This window comes from Labrus mixtus, chromosome 5 (assembly GCF_963584025.1).
Source record: "Labrus mixtus chromosome 5, fLabMix1.1, whole genome shotgun sequence".
In the NCBI taxonomy this organism is placed as follows: Eukaryota; Metazoa; Chordata; class Actinopteri; order Labriformes; family Labridae; genus Labrus; species Labrus mixtus.
In genome coordinates, this window is record NC_083616.1 from 4,578,861 (window position 1) to 4,600,987 (window position 22,127).

General features: G+C 41.5%; 1 protein-coding gene across 2 annotated transcripts; it reads right to left on the reverse strand.

The window, feature by feature from the left end:
• Positions 1–496: 496 nt before the first annotated feature.
• Positions 497–13,618, reverse strand: LOC132973791 (uncharacterized). 2 transcript variants are annotated; one of them, XM_061037393.1, is made up of 6 exons: positions 13,457–13,618; positions 9,140–9,212; positions 8,430–8,629; positions 7,188–7,436; positions 2,898–3,036; positions 497–621 (listed from the first exon to the last, which is right to left on the reverse strand). In XM_061037393.1, the coding sequence occupies exons 3-6, from the start codon at positions 8,608–8,610 to the stop codon at positions 570–572; spliced, it is 621 nt and encodes a 206-aa protein (XP_060893376.1). In that variant the 5' UTR covers positions 8,611–8,629; positions 9,140–9,212; positions 13,457–13,618; the 3' UTR covers positions 497–569. The 2 variants fall into 2 exon arrangements, with proteins under 2 accessions (XP_060893376.1, XP_060893378.1); XM_061037395.1 differs by lacking the exon at positions 9,140–9,212.
• Positions 13,619–22,127: the final 8,509 nt, after the last annotated feature.

Below are 22,127 nucleotides of genomic sequence, written 5' to 3' on the forward strand. Positions count from 1 at the left end.
ATGTATCTCTTTGGACAAATAGCAAACATTTGGTCTTTATAGATTTCTTTCTGGTTGCTGTATGTAACAGTTTTGATCTTTGAAGTAAATTTAAAGTAAACCTTGTTTTTGTCTGTGTGGCTCCTTCTCTTTTTTCAGAATATTTTTGAAGCACTGTTCCCCTTTTAGTCTTTTCTGTTTCTTCTCTTATTTTTCCCGACAGTGTGGTACAGTTTTTATTTTCATTTTGGAACTTGTGTTTTTCAGACATGTGTAGGATATCCATCTGTGGACAGCTGCAGACCCCTTGAGAAAAAGGCCTGCAGGTGTCACATCGCTCTTTTCTGTCCGGTCTATGTGAAGGTTCTTAAGGGTGGAAGCTCTGCTGTCCTCCGTCCTTCACACCTCAGCTGTGCTCAGAGTCCTCCTGTGTGATGGTCTTCAGAAGATGCTCTGTGGAGTACAGGTAGTGTGTTGGTCTTCAGAAGATGCTCTGTGGAGTACAGGTAGTGTGTTGGTCTTCAGAAGATGCTCTGTGGAGTACAGGTAGTGTGTTGGTCTTGTCTGGAGAGTTGAGGAACACCAGAGGATTAGCATTGGGTCATATTGAGCTCAGATCCCTGAGTGTCCTCTGCTGTAGCCCTGCAATGAGCACAGAAACATCACTTGCAGTGACAAGTTAAACTTTATATTTTGAAGTCATGAATTCCCCACCCACCCACCTCTGCATGTGCACAAACTGCAAAATTCAAATCTAAACAAAAGACGTGAGATATTTATTTGTGTCCTACAGATCTGTCGTCAAAGAAAAGACCAAACTGTCAGCGAGTGACAATAGCCTTAAAATGCGTCAGACATTCAACAAAGCAAGTTTTTAACACGATGCAGTACAAACAAAGTCAATGCAAAGATGTGTAAATACACAAAACCTGCACCAGGAGCCACAAACCACGTGAATCTAACAACATGAATCACTTTAAAACACACATTTGCTGACTAAGAATCGATAAATTCTTCTAAAAATGTGTTGCATAAGCTTGTGATTGTTACTATTCTGCTGACTATTCTGAAGCATTTTAAAAGTTTTTATGTGAAAAAGCTCACAGACCTCAATAGCATCATGATTAAGACCCGGCTACGGTAATGAAATCATTGACTTTAGAGTCATATTCCTGAAGTGAAACAGGTTGCAGCTGTTGTGGGACTCGGGAACATTCAAACTAGCAGAGACAGATGGACAAGGCGCTGCACAGCTGAAACAGAACAACAACACTAGTTAAAAAAACATCAGAGGGATCTTGGCATCGAGCCGAGCTCAGCCTGACCTGCTTAACAAGTCACCAAACTGGGCAGTGGTCCAGTCTCAAGCAGTGCTTAAAGCAACAATATGTAGGAATTTTGGTTCCCCCCTCTTAGACAACAAGAGTTTGTTTATGAGCAGATGGTGCAAAACGACAAAGACATTGTGAGAAGCTAAACAACCATGTCGACTGACGATGTACAGAAATATTACCTGATTATGCACAAATATGACTCTGCAAGCCTCTTCAGTCTGTTGTTTGCAAACTGCATGTGGAGTATGTGCATGTGTATTCACTTGTTGCCATGATGTCTGTATAGCCTGTGGCTGTATATTACATGTTAGTTGAGATAGATTTGTTTGTAAGGTTCCAAACTTATAACGGTAACAAGGAAAGAGACAACTTTCTTGGCGTAAGATGGATTTATTTTTTTATATGCAAGCTTGAGTCATAACTTGTGTTGGATCACTTTCTGCACCCGTTAAGGCTGCTGAACATAAGACAGCGATGACACAGATAACGTTACATCTCAATCTGTCATGAATAATATCTGCAGGGATGATAGATAAAAGATGAGACGCATCATTAGTGATGTTTCCTGGGTTCATTGAGTGTTTCGGGACTCGCAAAATCATACACCCTCGCCCAGGCGACCCAGCCGAGGTCCATCAAGCCCTGACTTGTGTCCCAGCAGGGACGTACTCTCTGCTTCATGCTCGGTCACTCTCTCTCTCTCTTTTTCTCTTCTTAGCTTCATCCGTCATCGTCCTCTTCCTCTTCCTCTTAGCCTCAGCCTTTGTTTCAACGGGCTAACTGGCTGTTTTTTATAACTGAACGCTTGTGGTTGAACTATTGCCGTAAAGCCGTACACACTTTTCACTAGATGACCTCGATCTGCTGCAAAAAAGTCACATAGTGCAGTAAACGGGCGATCGGGCCGTGCCGTGGACATGAGAGAGACGCCATTCCACTGTGCTTTTAAATCATGCTTTGAGTGACTGTTTAAAGTAGGAAAAGTTACATGTTGTTTCTGAAAAGAGGCAAATCCAGACAAGAGGGCAGAGAAATGACTTGGATGAGTTTTAGTTCAGAATTATCTTGAGGGGTGAATATTGTGTTCAAACGACAAAAATGAGAAAGTGACACTAGGCAATAAATGGCTGCGCTTTTGCTGCATCTACTACAGCACAGCTTTGTTAGACAACGTGGTGACTCTATTTGTTCCCTCTTCCATAGCATCTCCGTGTCACCACCGAGCTCTGATGTTTCACAGGACTCTTCTTCACAGGTTTTTCTGTAACCGCATCCTCTTAGGTTTCTGAATGACTCCATGGATTAAACAGATCTCTTTTACTCCATGTGGGCATTCCCTTTTCATGCTCTGCAGTTGTTCTAATTGCTTGGGAAAATATTTTTTGTCCCCCCCCCCCCCACCCTTAAACTGACATCACCTCTGAGAGCGGGTTTCTGTAGCACTGGTCCAGATTTTGGAAAATAGGGTGAAAACCCCTGATGTGACGTAAAAGATTATCCAAGGAGCAGTTTATTCAGATGGCTGCTTTCCTTTGGCGTGCTACGACCTCCACGCCCCAAACACACCCCTCTGACAACTCATACCTCATGTCTGCCGTCTCTGCGTCCTGCTCCTCATCATCACAGAGCGATGAAGGCAGATACAGATGGAGCTCTGAAACTTTTGTGGCTCCGGTCAGTGCGTGAAGAGTCCGCCTCTCATCGCTGGGGGTTGTGGGAGTTTCTAAGAGGAGAGAGGAATGTGAGCCTTGGTCAGAGATGCAGCCTTGAATTCACACACATTCATGCTGCAGATGTCATTTACAGCGTGCCAAATAATCCAACCAGTACGATCTGGGACTGGAAAAAAAAAAAAAAGATTGAGCATTACAACATCTGAACAACTGTGTCAGCTTTTCACGAGTGGACATCCAAAAGGCAATTCCCCAGACTGCACAAAAAAAAAAACCAATTCACCGCCCTCAATCCAAATAATTGAGAAAGAATCCAAAACAGAGAAACTTTCATGTAAATTGGCGTTAAAATTGGATTGTTTTTTTCTGAGTCATCAGAAAACAAGCACAGCTGTTACAGCCTGGAGCCAGAAGAAGAAGAAGAGTAATTCATGTCGTCTGGGTGTGATTATGGAGATCTGCAGGCAGATGGAAGCTGTCATGTTTGTGTGTTTCTCAAAGAGGCCTTTAAAGTGGTGAGCAGTGTGCGTAAACAGCAGCTTTAGTCCTCATTATGAAAGGAAGGAGCCCATGTGAGTACCAGATATGAGACAATAAAGATGATGTTGTTTCTTTTAATCAGAAAAAGATTGGCTGTATATTGATTATAACTTTAACATGTATCAGTTTATAATGTGTAGTTTGGTTTTGTATTTTTGTTTGTGATTCTGTTATTGCTTCCTGTTTTATTTTGTCTTTTCCTCTCCATGTGTGTATTGTTCCTATGTATAGCTACCATGCCAATGTCTGTCCCTGAAAGGGCCTTCAATATGAAATACATAGAAAATAAATATATGATAAAAATGTATAGAGCATGTTTACAGAAAGAGCTAATCTGTGTTTGGTTGACAGTTATATTAAACTTTCAAGGCTTGTCAGCATGCACATATACAAACCCCACACAAATGCCCATAGGCCTACATACTGTGCATGCATGCATACACATAATACACACACACACACACACACACACACACACACACACACACACACACACACACACACACACACACACACACACACACACACACACACACACACACACACACACACACACACACACACACACACACACACACACACACACACACACACACACACTGTTCTTTCAATCCCCGCCAATGACTTCATGATTTGTTAATTTTTAGGATTTCTTTCAATTAAATTTTTTTAATTTAGACAGCTCTGATTTTTTAAAAGTTGAGCAGGAAGTATACTCCATCAGTTAGCTCCCTTTATAGCAAAAGCAGGTACTCCGGCATGGTCCTTTACAGTTCCCTGCTGTGGTATTCCTGGTTTTAAATCCAAGGGCCTTTAAGGGTCTCACCATGTCACAGAGAACCAGAGGAGCCTGGCCATGGAAGCACTTGTAAGTTAGATTGACGTGTTTCATTTTGAGTTTAGCTTCCTTCCCTGGTGTTTCCCTCCACTCTGATTACCTTAACTAGTTTCACCTGTGTCTTGTTTGTCTCATCTGTGTCCAATCACTCCTGGTCTATTTAGTGTCTGTGTGCTTTCCCTTCCTGCTCAGTTAGTCATATGTCAACCTCTCTGTCTTACTCCTGGATTTTTGTCATGTAACCAGTTTTTCCTCAGGGTATTTGTGTTTATTTTGTGTTTTTCCTTTTACTCGGACATTCTGGATGTTTGGACTTGGAAACTGAAGCTTCAAATTTGCCTTTTTGACATTTTTTCTTTATATTACTTTTTGTTTGGATGCAAGTGGGTCTTCACCCTTGTTTGTCTACCACTTTGACACAGAAGCCCTGAGAGGCAGACGAGAAGAAAAAAAAAAATCAGGTAATTCTCTTTTAGAGTCTCATTTTAATTGTTTTGTCTCGTGTTTTTAGGACCTAACAAGAGATGAAAAAAGAATCACCTGTCTGATCTTTTGAATCCTGAAAGAGTATACTGGCCAATTAGAGACAAAAATATCAACACTTCATGACAGATTTACAGTGATCCTTTATTTCTCAGAAGTACAACAGGTCTAGAGTACTCTTTAATTACTTTAACTCAAACTCCTCATCATCACCTATAAAGCCCTCCACAACCTGGCTCCCCCTACCTGTCTGTCCTCTTCCACCGGCACAATACCACCATCACTCTCAGGTCTGCCGACACAAACCTCCTGTCCCCCCTCTGCAGGATCAACCATCGGGCCTGGGGGGTCAGGGCCTTCTCCATTACCACTCTGACCCTCTGGAACTCAGTCCCAAAAATCATCAGATTTGTCATCACTGTTTTGTTTTGTCGTTCTTTGTTAAGCATCTTTGACCACTCAGAAAAGCGCTATACAAGTCTAATGCATTATTATGATTATCAACATCTGTCAAGGGGGTCACAGTAGAGAACACATGAACAGCAGGGCATCAAAGTTGAATATAAAAATGAAAAACATGAGGACATTTTTATTAGAACACAAAAAGACAACATAGAACAACAACATCTAGATAAAAAGTAGATGAAACACATTACAACCACAGGATGGGCAGAGTGCAGGAATGTGGAGAAGAGTGTTACCAGATCACCAAATACAACCAGATGTAAATAGAAATGGAAACAGTGAGAGCATAGCAGGATGATTCTTAAATATACTTAATGATGAAACCGATCTAACATGAACGTAAAATGTTCCAGTCAACAGGAGCTTCAAACCTATAAAGCCTGTGTTTAATTAACCTGAGGGACAAAATAGATCAATCTGACAAGAGTTCAGCAGGTGTGTAATGTAATATCATGCCCCACTCTTTTTTACAGAGGAGACACTGATGAACATTGGTTGAGTCATTGATTGAATGACGATTCGGCCAATCACAGCCATTTGACCAACCCACCAGGCCAGTGAAGAGTTTACAGTTGGATCATGTTGAAGTTTTGAGCGTTTCTGGCCTGGTTAGAGCTCAGACAAAAAGATGTTCAAGTCTCTTAAACTCATGTTTTCATGATTTATTTCACATCCGAAAACAAAATAAGAATCGCAGGTGTCTAAGACGTCAAACATATTCACTTCCATTATTTCATGATCGCGTGCCCACACCCACACTTTTTAAATCACTGCTCCACCCCTGGTTCCTTGGGTGATGATTTGAGGCAAATGCTACAAAATACTGTTAATAAGGAGAATAATAGAAATACATACATTTGAATAGACACTGGATCAAGTGAATTTATCTTCTTTGGCTAAGAGATTTTCATTTAAATGCACCATGTACGTTGTACAATGATGAGTTAGGAAAGGACAACCGAGGACAAATCTGTGGAGTCTAAGCTGTTTTAGGATAAACATGGTCTGTTTTAGATGTATTGAGTTGGGTACAGACTGAACAGTTTTTGGCTGTCCCAGGTGAAAGAGGATCAATCCTGACCATACTGGTGGTCGTGGCTCCAGAACAGTGGTGCTGTGTTGCACTGTGATCAAAGATGACCGATGTCCCGGTCTATGGAGCAAAAGACAGCCTGCGACAAATATCTGATAGTGATAGAACGAACATCTCACATCGTGAATGCTTCTAAGATCTTCTGCCAACCAATTGAAATGCAGCGTAAAACGACACTCTAATCAGCGGACCCACACAGGCGCCAGAGCTGTCCAAAGCGTATGCTAACAATAACATGACTAATTTCAAGCTGTCCTTGCATCATTGACATCCACTTTTCTCTAGCCACGACCGTGTCCACATTTTTCTATTCCTTCTTTTCTTATTTTTTTCTATGCACATGAACGCCACTATGGCAAGAGGCCATGGAAACCTCAGGTTGACGCACACTGATTAAGCTAATGACGCTGCATGTTGACTAACCTCACAGTCTACGGTTCACTAAGTACCTCATCACATAGTGTACATGCATGTCGTAACCCACATTATCAGATGAGTGTCCCACAGTGTGGCTTGGAATACATTTATAAGATTACAAAAAGCCCACAGTCTGTTGGAGGCTTTACAGAACTATTTGACAAACAGTTTTGGATTATCAGTTTTAGGAAGTTCCCACGCTTGTTGTTCTCTTCTGTGATTGTAAATGTTTGTGAGAGAGAGTTTTATATCTTTATTGGAAAGTGTGTGTGCAGCTCAAAGCAAAAAATGCTGTTTAGTGAAACTGATTCAGTCAGCATAGTTGAAGCAGTGATAACAAAGAAACATAATTGTGATTTATTCACCTGCTGATTCACTGATTGGATCTCTGTGATGGCACACGCTGGGAGCTCCGCCTCCTGCGGTCATCTCCGGTCTGCTCCAACTCCTGGACCTGGACCTGGACGCTGGTTCTTCTCTGACGTCCAACCTTCCCTTCAGACCGTTTAGCAGAGTCCGGCTGCCCCCTCCTCCCCTTCTGCTTTGTGTACTCACCCTGTGTGTCGTCCTCCCACTGCTGGGCCTCTGCTGCAGGGGACAGCAGAACCCTCGCACTATATGACCGGAACAAGACAAGGACAAGGGATTACAGAACATGATGATAAATAATAATAACAAATAAAAATGGAACGCTAAAATAATATAAAATGAAATGAAATTGAAAGACCCTTTAATGGTTAATAATTTAATAACTAAAAAGCATAATCAATATCCTGACACAGTTAAGCATTGAATAAAATAACAAAACATAAGAAAATAACTTGACATGACATTTTACCCCAATTACAGCCAATTTATTAGTGTGCTGATTATTTTATGGGATCAGACACCCTCATTTCTCAAACCTTCAGTAACATGTATATGTTTTAGATTATTGCTCTGTATCAGGATCTGATTCAGGACAGGATAATTGGTTTCCAAACATCACAGGGACTACTAACTAAACTCTATAAAGACCAAGCGGCAACCGCCGGTGTTAAAAAATGAAGCCGATGCGGAAGTGCAAACTCCTGCAGTCCGTCAAGTGTCAGCTTGAGGCTCCAGGAACACAGGAAGTCACATACACACCACAGGCATAAAAGCAGTTTTTACAGCATAAATAGACACGTTTAAAGCCTGGTTTAAAAAAAACAAATAGGTCTGATTAGGTATTGTCATCATGGGCACACACTGTACAGGGGTGAATTTTTTAATAATGTATCTGATAGTGTCATCCATAGTTAGGCACATTGGGCGAGGTGTAGCTGTTTGTCAGAGGCTTAAAACCCGCCTCAGCTCCAGCTCTCAGCCTGTCGTTAGGTTGACTGAGAGTTAGACTGAGACAGGATTTCCAGCTTGGTGGCTGCTCCAGAGCCCCCTGCAGGAACAGATTGGTGACATCACTAAACTCAGGCTTCTTCCTTTCATATTAATAGCCTGATAAAGACTTTATGACACAGTCATTCTATAATGTCATGGCTGTGTGTTGGCCTATATATATTTACATCATGGCACATCATGATTGTTTGCAACAGCGTGTCATCATTCAACAAACATCATGTAGTCACCTTGCAGACCCAGGAGCTCAGAGGCTGTGGAGGAACGCCCCGTGTTTCCAGAGGACCGGGGTCTTGTTGGAAGCAAAGAGAACTCTGTGCTGTCACGAAAGGGTTCAGACTGAGAGTTCCTCCTTGGCACGCTGTGGAGCGACATCATGCTTTCATCTGCATCTCTCCTCTCATGCGTCATACACACACACCATGTTATTCTGAAAAGACACAATGTACACACTCAGCGTTCAGCCAGTTATACCTTCATGACTCACCATACATTCAGTGTAATGAGTCTGTTTGTATCTGAGAGTTTAGAGCCAATAAATTAACCTCTTTTATAGCCATGTCATGGATTATTACGCTTCAGATGATGACATCTTTAAAATGGGTGTTCCCCCTTGTGTTTTAGGATTTCAGTTTGGGATGAATGTATTACATAAAGAAAATCACATCAAAGTTTCTCTCCAGAATCTGCGTTGAATTTAATGTCACGGAGATGAAACATTCTTGAATAAAATGTGGCTCCATTGTTTGCATCCACTAAGTGAAACCAGCGTTTACACTGGATTCAATATGTTCTTGTAATGTGTCAGGCACATGGTCTGGCCTGAGTATTCCTTAGTCTGCATGAAGACCTTCATGGTAAATCTGCAATCTGTAGCCCTTTTACAAACAGAGATGGGTGACAGAGGATGAAAGGTAAATCAGTAAGGTTTCTGTGTTACCGTAATACTTCAGAGCAGCTTTAGTGCTGGTTGTCATTAGTTACCAACATCTCCATAGAGGGATGAGAGGCAACTGTGAAAGACAAATTATAAAGGAGCCATATGTAACTCCGACACCTAGGGCCAGATTTACTAAAGGTTTGCGTGTCTTAAAACGTGTGCAAACTTTATACCACCAGCAAAAAAATGTGCTATCTGATCTACTAACAGCGCGCAGTGAGGATTGTGTCTTTCAAATGAGCAAAATGAATATGCAACATGGGGCGTTTCTGACCTAACGTGCAAAATACTGGGAGTAGAAAATGCAAACAAGTTAAGTTAGTACACGCATTGTGATTTACCAAACCTGACAAAAATTGCGGTGATTGTGACGGTGTCTGTATTTATCACCTTTATAAAGAACGTGCTAATCCAGGAGACCAGTGTTACACACAACAGACTGCTGTTATTGTAGTTAGGAGGAGACATAGTCACAACAAAAGAAGGCATAAAGTTCGCGTTTTTACATGTTTCAAATGGCATGCATTTGTTTTTTTAAATTTGATTCAATATTCTAATCGTTAAGGAAGAGAAGCACCATGATTAAACTACAGGCTATTGTTGCCATATATCCAAACAAAACTGAACATCCACAGCCTCTGCATTCTATAGAATTTCAACATTGATATTTATGTCTTCTTATTTCCCTCTTTTCGCCAACATTATATTTTAAATCGGGTCGCGCGTCTCTCCCCCAGCTCGCCCCCTCCGGTGCGCTCGTCTCCTCCCTCTAAAGCCCGCTGCTGCTACTCTGTAGGACGCTTGGATTGGGGTACCTCACCACTGTTTGTACCCCCGTCTTCGATGCCTCTTTCCAGGGCATTTTATGTCCGATCAGACACAGCACTGGCCAGCTGTCTGGTGCACAACAACGGCGAGTGTAGAGCGCCCGGTCCACAGAGGACACAGCTCACACCTCCTGCACAATGTATGACACTTCATTCTTAAGATTAAGGGAAGAAAAGAGATGCCCTGTTTAATGCCGATGTTTTCTTATAACCAAATTTTTTTTGTAATATTCAGATTTATCTCATAACTCGAAAGTATTGTGTGTTTATTTGCCTCTCCCACTAATACCTATGTTGCGCTTGCAGTCATCCTGCTTTCTGTCCAAACTCTCCATGATGTAAACCAGTAGAACATGCAAAAACCTAACTTCAATAGTACCGCCTCCACAAGGTTTGCACCTGTTGTCATTCATGCAAATTTTCTTAGTAGATCACACGCAAAACGCCCACCAACAACACTGTAGCTTCAGTGTTTATCCAGCTCTGTATGGGTCTGTAAACCTTTCTGTGTTCTAACCTCTCTCCATTTTTCAAAAGCATCTCCAACATTGATCCTAGTTTGAGCACGTTTCTGCTCGTGGAGCTTATTAGAAACATGCAGAGGCTTTTTAGGTCGGGTACAATCACTTCTATCTGAACCACTTCTCTTGCTGCTTCCATCGCTGCAACACCTGTTGGTTTACCGTTTGCCTAGAAAACCGTGTGGGGGCACCTTAAAAGCGCCTCCCTTCTCTGTTCAAAACAAATCCAGAGCATTCAGGAGCAGAATCTAAAGTTAGAAGGAGGACATACTGGCTGCTGCATTGTTGTCAGAGAAGACAGCACTTCAACATAGCATGTTTCCTTAATGTCTGATCATATAGTAAGATAATTTTATGATTTAATTCAGTAGATATCTTAGATATTGGACCTTTAATCCTTTTTGCGGTGATGATGGTGGAGAGAGAGCAAAGTCAGAAGCAGCACTCTACAATTCTGTCTCAAATAATGAAACAGCTTTGTATCTGTGAAGATCATGGTCTTTATTATATTCAGGTAATTTTAATTGCAGGGACAATAAAGGAGGCGCTCTAAATTTCTTCAAACCAAATAATTCCCTTTGAAACACTTTTCCCCTTCTTTGCATTAAGGACTCTGACAAATTCTGCCATCTCTCCCCAATGCGACTGGGCATCTTTGAATCAATACTGATGGTATTTTTGCTCTCTAGTAGCTCTTAGGACTACAGTTTATGCTTTAGTGGTACGTTTACAGTATGTGGCTGTTTATCTGAGTTTCTGAATAGTGGATTGTTGCTTAAAAAAGGCTGTTAAATCGACTAAATGGTCCAAGAAAATTATTGCCACACCACATAATTCTGAAGGCAGCAAAACATTTTTTAATTGCAGCAGGTTTAGCAGGAGTCAACGAGGTCTTATGAACATGGACTGGTTGTGCAGACTGGAGGATATTTGCAATATGTAGCTGACAATGCGTTGTCTTTTGTGCATACCACAAGAACATCAAATTCATGTCTGGTTTTGGTTGTGAATCCATGTTTGAAGTGGTTAGTTTGAACATCTAAACAAACGCAGTTTCTCACAGGCATTCTGTAATAATTAATTCAACATGAACGTTTGTCTTAAAGTCTGTACATTTGCACAACAAGGAAAAGAAAAACATTTTACCCTTCACGGTGGCCCCGTGTGCTGAACAGGGTTCAGTTTGAAACACAGAAGTGGACAGACAAATCATGAACAAATGTAGAAAACATCTTCATTACTTTGACAACAAAAAACCTGCTGCAAATAAACGAACACAACCAAATACGACCTCACAACCACAAACACAAACAGCAGCAGACAACAGCTCTGGTTTTAAATGATGTTGTCTGTGTGGAGCAGATTTGCTAAATGCTACTTTCAAATTAATGAAGATGTTCTCCATTTGTTTTGGTGTTTTAGTCTATTTCTCTGTGTGTTTTCCTTAAATCAGTGCACTCAGCTCAAAAGGACAAAACAGAGTAAGGACTGCCCTCCTGATTCTCTCCTGATAATCTGCAATAATCTGCTAACCTTTGGCTACTTGTTTTTTTACTTTTATTTTTACTTTACTTATTATCTTCTTTAATATTGTTTTTACTTCCCACTTATCTACTTGTAATGAATTTCAGGGATGTTTAAAGTTGATCCTTTCATAAATAATGCTCTCTCTGGTTTGAAACTATGTTCCAACATCAGACCAGGCTGTGCTATCCCGTTGCAAATAGAGGAACACATACCCCTGTTTTAACAAAAAAAAAGAAACATAAGCATGCATTGTCACAAAGCTCCCTGCAAAAGTCTTGAGATTAAAGCCTCTTTGTACATCCCCAACTAACAGAGTTTTGTTTATCCTTCTTTGATTGATTGACTCATTTGGGAACCTCTCTGTGTAAAGTATGAAGCCTGATTTCTCCTTCTTTGTCAAATCTACGCCCTATAGTGTAGCCCTGTACGTATGCAGAAGCCTACGTTTGCAGCTTGACTTGCACCTCCGCAAAAATCTAACCGTCAAAAAGACAAAAAAAGACTGCAAGCCCTGTGATTGGTCCACTGGGTAGCATCATATTGCCCACAGGCATATTGTGTGTGAACTCTGGTGTGAGATAAATGGCTGCAGACGTCAACTGCTACTCAATATTTATCAGCTCTAAATATGCTCGGTTTTAGTCGCCCTGGTTTCCTGAACACAGTCAGGCAGAGAATGTGGCAGAACTGAAAACTAGCGATATACAGTAAATACAGCATAGAAATTGTACTGCCAATGACTGTATGTTTGTAGGCGGAGTATTACACAGCAATGCAGACACACCAACGCACAAGTTTGTAGTGCTCACAATGGAGTATGAATGGATTAGTGTTGTACTTACTCTCTGATGTACATCGCTGTGGATAAAAGCATCTGCTAAGTGAATTGAATTGTATATGTCATATTAAGGTCAGATGGGATATGATGAAACTATGAAACTAACACGTCAAATACAATGTTCTCAAACATGGTGGGGGTCAGTTAGCTTTTAGCTTGTTGATTTATTTAAGAGTAGTGTAAATCTGTTATTTGATGCTATAAAACAGATTATAACTCTGTGATTGAAACAAGCAGTGCTTCTCGGTTTGGGGTTTTTAAGCTTCATTTTTGTACTAAGACGTGCCGTACATTTTCTATACACTCAATGGTCTAAAGAAAAGGCAGATGTTTCCTTCTCCTGAGACGATACTGTCCAACAGTTCTCACAACCATCACTTTTTACAAGTCCATTTTAACAGCCTGACACATTTAAAAGAAAAACTGAGGGCACACAGCTCTGGAACTGATTCAGGTCGTTACCTTTCAGCCGCTTGGACAAGCGAGGTTATCAACCGCAATTTAACAGAAAACAAGTGTGTGTGGTTAGGGTTAGGGTTACAGTTCATTACACAGCCTTTCAGCAACTCTCCCACAGTGATTAAAGATCTGTCTCTGCTCTTACCTGCTCTCATTCACACTTTTAAATCTCTCAACAAAACTCCCCGAGGAGTCGTTCACACAGAGTTGAAGGAAATCCCCTTTTTGTAATGTTCCTCTAAGAATATGGATCCACACCCGAAAACACTGATTTTACTGCAGGTCCTCTCTGCTGTTGCTATGGGAACAGTGACCTAACTCTCTGGGTTTGTTTGTGGTTGGTAGGGGGGGTTTAGGTGGGGGTTGGGAGGGGGTACGGTATCATAGTTACAAGCCCTGGTTTGTATGACACAATGGCATTTTTGGTTGATATTTGAACAAGTCTCTCAGGAGTTGTATCCTGCTCTCCACAGTTCCAGCTAAAAACAGCTCGAGGAGTGAGTCTGTGTGGACTTGCACTCAGCATGAGTGGTTTATCTGACAACACCAGTGCCATTTTCAACTTTTTATCAGACATTATTCTCGATTAGAAGTATCTATATTACGAGTGGTGACCGACAGCGGTGTGAAGATGGTCTTCTCGTATCATAACAACGGACTACTGCCGCCTGCTGGCACGGAGAGTGATTTCCTCTCACGCATGCGCAGAACGTATACGTGGCGTTTGGCCGTCAGTTGTAGTCTTTGCGGTGTGTTCTAGCACAACTTTTTGGGCACAACGTGAGGCGACGCCACAGACAGCCTTCGTTGCCACTAGTGCTTTGCTGTCTGCTTGGTGTTAGGGCCTTAAGGAGGACTGCTCCAGATGTTCTCCTGACCTGACTGTTCACATATGCTCCTCACAGTGGGAGACAATTCTGGTCAGACTGGAGGGGGGGGGGGGGGGGGGGGGGGGGGTCTCCCAAGGTAAGACGTGAAGTAAAAAAAGATGTGGAAGTAGCGGACAACACTAATGAGAATATTTGCCTTTATATTAATGCTTCATGTAGTTTGATGGAATCACACTATCAACAAAAGATCGGAGAACAACATACTGACAAACACAAAAGTTAATGCGGCTGTTGTTAAGTGTCTTGCCCAAGGACACACCGGACATGTTGCTGCAGGAGCTGGGGAATGAACCCTCAACCTTCCAGTTGAGAGACAACGACTCTACCAACTGAGCCACAGCCACCCTACATGCACCTTGCTGCAGTCAAAGGAACGTCTCTCCCCTCCTATTGGCTCAAGGTGAATTCTCCTGTGGCGTCCTCACATCAGCTCACTCGGACTTACTGCAGAAAAAACATTCAGGGTCTGGCAGGAGAAACTCCAGGTGCAGTCGAAGTGAAAAATTTGACTCTTTGCGTTCACAGATACAGCTCCTCCTGGAAATATCAGGAGTTGTCTGCAAGTGTGAAAGCCCTGTCTGGGTCATTTAGTGGGAACTGTGTTGTTGGAACAAGGCCGCAGTAAATAAACACATTGAAATGCCTGTCAGTGCTCTGCCAATAGAGCTGTGGTACAAGTTGCTAAAGAGTGAAAATGAAATCCAAACCAACAGCAGTAAACTAGCCTCAAATTATAGGCCCCATGGTTAATAACGAGACGGACAATAAGAAGCAAGCCAGTGTTTGTGAAATGTGTCTGGAATAAAGTCTGGATGTTTTTTCTTCATCAGAGAAGATGTGGCATGACAGCAGCTGGGATTGATTTGTTTAATGAATAGGTAGACATAACCATAATAATGATAACCTTTGACTAAAGTAAATAAGCTAATTTATAATTAATGAGCCCAATAGACGAGGATCATCCTCCTGTGGTTGTTGGCTGATGCTATTTCACATGTGGTTTTTTGTTTGTTTCTTTTTTTTCAATATTTTATTTGACTTCAAAACGAGTTTTCAGAAGAATAATGCCGAGGAAAATCAGAAGTTTAAGAGTGAAAATAATCAACAGAAAAGAAGAAATAAGATAACAAATCAAAGTAACAGAAGAGCTTTGCTGTGTGTGTGCTGTACTATCTTCCGTTGCACATGAAATACCTCTTATTTGTAATCGCAGCAGGATGAACAAATGGAGGCACATTTAGTAATACGATTGGCAGGAAAGAGCGATGAGCAAATGGAGAATACGGGAGAGAAGATAGGGGAGAGATAAGGAGGGCTACTGAGCCAGAGTGTCGGCATCACATTTGTTTGCATAATAGTCTAAGAAGGGGTGCCAAGTTTTTATGAAATCTTTTCATTGAACCCCGAACCTTGCGTCTGATTTTGTTTTAGTTTGAGAACTGACTTGTGAACCCAGCGTGAGTGAGACGGAGGTGTTGGTGTTTTCCAGTTAGGTAGAATATGCCTGCGGGCTAAAAATGTTGAGAATGCTCTTAAATCTGATTGATGCCTGAGATATCTCACTGTGTTGCTAGGGGCAACCCCAAAAGTTGCGATGACAGGGTCTGGATCAACTTTCCTTTCACACATGTATGAGAGTGTGTTGAAAATGTCTGACCAGACATGTAATGAAGGTGGTTAAGGATCATACAAGCATTTTGTATCCAGTTCAGAAAATGGTATAAGGCAGTTAGTGAACAGGCAAACAAAACCTTTTAAACGTGTCACAAAGTATGATCTCACAGGTGAACATTAATGAACAGATTAATGTGTTCCAGTGAGCTGCTGATGGTTTGTACTATTTGCAACCTGGAGTAAGGTGTTTTGACAGCATCTTTATTAACATCGCTTGAGCTTCACTTGATGTCAGAGGAAAATAACCGTGGTGTGAATGTGGTGAGTGATACTCATATCCAGGGGCGTGTCCTGACTTTTTTTTAACTCGGGGGGGCACCTGGGGCAAAGACTTATGTAGCAGTGGCCTGACGTCTGTGGGCACATGGACGATAAATGTATTTAATTTTTTTTTTATCCCACTAATGATATTTAAGTGACATAGTTTAAATAAACATATAAATATTCTAATCTCGATTCTTTAGGGAGTCATAAACAACAACTTATGTTAAAAAGTCGTAGTTTTAAGTACTTAGGAGACTGCATGAACATTTGTGTACACTGTCTAACTTGCAACGATACATTTATTTGCAAATAAATCCATTTCAAGTCAGACAGTGTGCACAAGTTTTTACTTAGAATTTTTAATGGAAAGAGCAAAGTATTTGTTTAAAACTGAAAGTACTACCATTAGCCTGTAGCCAGTTTCCTCATTAAGAATTCATGGTAGTGTTTCCTCCGTCTGTCAGTACCTGTTTTTATCTAAATTAGTTATTTATTTCCTTGTTTATGGATTGTGGGGCAGGGGTTGGGGTGGGGGTCATGTCAAGTCACCCTTTGTGTTGCTGTTTCTAGGATGTGTATTGCCTGTATGGACCTCTGTTGCAAACCAAATTGCCCCTCTGGGACAATAAGGATTTTCCAATCCAATCCAATCCAATCCAATACTTCACCGTATGAAAAGTGTTATACAAATACAATTTGATTGATTAATTGTTGAAAACAGCCAGAAAAGTTGAGTTGTACTTAAGTCCAACCTCTGATTAGACAAATAGCCAATCATATATTTAGATTTTGGGGTGGCCGATTAGATTTCATAGGGGGTCCATGCCACCCTCTGGACACGTCCCTGCTCATATCTGAATTCTTAACCTTATTAATCCACTATTCTATTTCTGATAACCTAATCTCCAGCGGAGCAGCAGGCTCCACAGTGGCTCCAGCTGTTGTCATCACGTGTAAAGCAACTGCAAAGCTGCTGCAGTTTTAGAGTTTGTTTATTGACTGATCCACGTGGACTTTATTGTTCTGTGCACAGTGACAAGAGGCTGTCTCATGAAGCCAGGCTGTTGTCAGCCGTGGGTAATAATTCAAAAGGTGAGAGTCTTAAATAAAAGGTCATGCGTGAGGAGTCAGATTAACATTACTCAGTGGATTTGGGGCTCCTCGGCGATGCTTTTATCACCACGTCATACTGATTTAACTTAAAAGGAGGACAGGTGCAGAAGGAATTCAAACAGTCTGCGGCGTGTCTGTCTTCACTTTCACCTTCACTTTTGGGACTGAGTCCAGGAGAGGAGTTTTTTTTGTGGCTTTCAGGGGCTGTTGTCTGTTTTCATTTACCCACCATGTAGACTAGCAGCACAGAGCTCCCCGTCTGATGGTCTCCAGGTGAGATCTGATGCAGGACACAGAAGCTGAGCTGACAGGAAAGCCATCATCATCCCAGGGCTGAGGTCACATTTGGACCTTTGTTAAACTACAGACGGTTGACTGAGCAGGAGACACATGCGCATCTACCACGGGAGCTGCTTTCGTTTTTTTTCCTTTTTTTAAATGTAATGAGAGCAGACACTCTGATTGGTTTGAATCAGCCAAAACGTACCTATGTATAACCAAGCGACTTAATCCAACCCCTTTGCACTCTGTACCTGGCTCTGCGCCCAGATTGTGCACCATGTAAATACTGAGATATAGATAGACGCCCAACTTGCCGCTTTACGCCGTCAGAATAGGGCCCTTAATACAGTTCAGTTTTACATGGTGATATTTCTTCTTCCCACAGCTCCACTACTTGTCAGACCCTTATAACAATAAAATGATCAGTATTTACACACTGGTTTGTGGTCTTTATTAAACACTGCAGCCTCTTGGCCGTAGTAGCTTGTCTTCAGCCTGTAAACTTTTTTTTAGGGCACTCGGCTTTGGAAGTTATTCAATGAGGATGTTTATGTTTCGCACATTATAAAATCAGCCTTGTCGACATGGTCGTAATAGAAAGCATGTGTGCGTGCTCTCCGTGGGCCTTTGGGGACAATGTTTCACATGACCTTTCACCACTGCTGCCACACAAATAAAGCTCTGCAGTACTTCTTACCTGCTCTTAACTGGTTCAGGCAGTTGGATGATGTGCAGCTCCACCGGAGGAACGGCAGAGATAAATGTCCTGTGTGAGGGAGGTCAGTAACAGATTGAGGGATGAGAGGGTTTTCAAACCATCCATCTTTGGTACAACAATTTCATATAGTGATGTAAGAGGAATCTCTAATTGTCCCTGTGGGAAAATACTGTTGCTACAGTAATAAGCTGTATCAAAATATAGTTTCCCCTTTCTTTCCCTGTGTCAACCCACAGGCTTCCACAAATCTTCCACATCTTCTCTGTGTCACTTAAAGGTGCACTATGGAGATTTGGTAGTTAAATTTAAAAGTTGGAGAAGTTAAACAATTCTGTTATATTTTCTGAACTAAATACACAAACTTTACTCAAAGAAAAAAAAAATGGGTCCCTGGATCACTGTTTGGAGCTAAAAAGCTACCAGGAGAGTTATGGTGTCACTGTTGAGGGCCCACCACCACAACTTCTCCAGTAGCATTTTATCTTCAAACAGTGTTAAAGGACCCAATTTTCCTCTGAGGACAGTTTGTGTATGGCGTTATTAATATATACCACAGAACAGAATATATATACTTCTCACATTTCTCTACCAAAACTCCATAGTGCACCCTTAAAGAGGACATAATATCCCCCTTTTCAAACAGTCCCCTGTGGTCTAAATGAAACATCTGTGCTGTGCTTTGGTCAAAATATAACATGAATCAAGCACCAGAGGAGGTTTGTGACCCTGTATAAACCAGCTCTCTCAGAACGCTCCGTTTTGGTGTGTGTGTCTCTTTAAATGTAATGACCCCCCCTGAGTTTTCCCCATAGACATCACTCCTCTGTAGCGAGAATACAAATGGCAGACCTGCGCAAAAGTTTTGTTTTATGCTGGGGGTGGAGTCCAGGGGTGGAGATATCAGGGGAGGGGAGAGGTTTTTTTTTTTTTTACCAGAATCCCACTGTGACATCACAAGGAGAGCACATTTGAAACAGAGCATCTTTCTATGTGTTGTCAGACTCATGAAGACAACAAACAAAGGACTGGATGGATTTATTTCACATTTTGTTGGTCAGTAGACACTCAGGTTACCCAAATATGTTCAAAAACACAAAAACATTTTCATTATGCCTCCTTTAAATGATATCCACAATGTATTACTTTCATAACTACAGGTCCTCTGGTTGCTCTTTCTCGTCATTTTATGACTTGAATCGACTAAAAGAATGAAGCAATTGAATTTCATGTTGAATACATTTCAGCCAGAAGTACGGGAGCTTTGAGAGGTGAAACCCCCTCTTTTAAATCTACTCACCTCTTAACTGTATGACATATTGTGGACCCACCCATTGTCTGTGGGATGAATACTGTAAAGTTAAACATGATGTGCTTGAAGGATCTCTTGAGTTCACTTTGCTTGCTGCAGAGTCTTCCTCTTATACAAACCTCTGAGGCACTATAGTATGGCAACATTACATTAACCGTATATCTTCCTGCCTCCTAGGTTCCTCTGGATCAGATGACCTACTGCTGTGGACACTTGTTTTTTTATACAGAGATTCAGCAGGTTTCAAAGTTGCTGCTCCAGTAAGAGACCAACTGGTTATACAGTAGTCGATATGAGAGAGTATCATGGAGTGAAGGTACATCAAGGCAGCACAATCAGTCAGGGACGTCCTGATTTGTTTATAATTGTAAAGGTTAAATTTGACCGTATTTGACATTTTTTTAACATGGCTCTTGAAAGAGAGTGAAGAATCCAGGATGACCCCCAGGTACTTACACTCATTAACAAGCTGCAGTTCTTCCCCTCCTACAAGAGGCCATAATGACTTACATAACTCAACATTACGTGTGTGTGTGTGTGTGTGTGTATTGAAAATGTAAGCTTTGGAACAGTCATCCTACATTGTGATTTTAGTTCAATTCCAGTGCTTCCCTTGATTGAACAGCACTTTGGTCAATGTGAGATGTTTTAAATGTTCTTTATTAATAAACTTGACTTGACAGTATGTTATGAAGCAATAATGCTAAATGACATTTGATGATCTTAATCTGCTCCTCTAGGCCAGCCTCTCCTAAGGTACATCAGCTGTCCTCATACTCTTGCATGGACCAGTAGGAGGTCAGACAAATTACACTGAGTTGTAAACGTCTTTTAATATGAACATTTTGGATTACAATGCATCTTAATTACTAATACATTGCTGAGTTGGACTAATCCGTTGGTGCATATTGTATATTAGTGTAACTGGAGAGGATGTGATGGTACAAAGTGCAGCAGCAGGGGGGCACTGAGGTCATCCATAGGGTTCCTGAACCCCTTAATGGCTGCTCGTAGCGCTTGGTGTTTGTACAATGTCACCATTTCCCCTCCAACACAAAGATGCTTGGCAACAAAACTCTTCCCAAAACAGATCTGTGACACAATGCCCTGCGTCATCTGCAATGCTGGAATAATTTTTCCTTTTAGTTTGTCTTCTTCAGGTTTTATTGGACTTGACAAGTTGTGTTATTTTTTCTTGCACTTCCTCTGATTTGTGTTATTGCATAATCCTGTACCAATGATCCAGCGGCAAACACTCGGAGCACATTAGGTCACTACAATCCTCCATCATCTCAGTCTTCCCTGTTCAGAGAGGTCCCCTCAGTGAAAAGAACCAGTGTGAACTGACGTGTGAATGTGGAAATGTTTCACCACACTGCATGCCCTTGTCCAAATGATCTTCATGCTATTCCCCTCTCAACATCATATTGGGGGGTTTTCCTGCTCTGAAACCATGATATCATTGTGGTTTCCTCACACTCAGCATGTTGGACACGTTGTTCTCAGTGGGTGGGGGCTAATGAAGCTTCACTGGGTCAAGACTCCCACCCATCCCTCTTGGATCTCCACAGCACTGACGAGGTGTTTCATTACACCTCTGGTGTGACTTCAGCAGGGAGAACGGTTTCTCTGTTACACCCTCTCAGCTGCTGCAGGTGTTGGGAAATGAAGCAGAAGCATGAAATCCACTGTTAGCCTGAAGCTGTGTGTGTGATGAGAGACACATGATCTGCTGTGGGCATGGGTTACTCTTAACTGTGTGCCAAACAACAAAGTCATAAAATTGGGCAACAGTTTTACACAAAAACACTTAAATGTACTTTGTTGCACATTATTAAGTGTATTATTACCAGAGTGTCAGAAAGGCCAAGGGACCAACTTCCTTCTTCCCAAGCCAATAAATTATAAACCAGATTTGTGTGTTGCCCATATAGTATTTCATAAACACAATGTGATTGGCTTTTTACATTGACATCATAATCTGGGCAGTCAATTTCTATGGTTTTATTTATTCATTCTGTAAAATGCTACTACCAGCCATAGAATTAAGAAACTTTTTCTGGTGGTTTTGCTCCATCTGATGGCGTGCCCCCTTCCTCACTGGGTCAGTTTCTGAAGCGAAGCTGAACTCCAAGATTCACAAGCTCACAGGAGAACTACAAGATGACACCAAATAAAAAGAACAACGTGCTTTACTTTGTCTCTCTGAGTATGAGTCGCTGTTCATTTAGAGCCTTTTTTAGACCTGTAATGTTGATAAAGTGATGGGGTATACGACTGGGAATCTGAATTGTGTTTTATTTTGAAATTGCTCTATAGGAACTACACGGTGCCAGACCCCCTTGGCCTGTTGTATGGCCACATCTGGCCCACGTATTAGAAACACAAAAAACATCAGGGTCTTCCCTTGTCTGTCTTCCTGTCCAGTTCGATCTGCTCTGTTCAGCTTGACATGCTTGCAGCGGACTTTGTCAAATATAGACTCAGCGGGTATTTGTAGAGCAGAGCGGTAGGTAGTGTTATTCAAAATCTCTATACCACTTTTTGAAGGTCTCAGTCTCGTCTT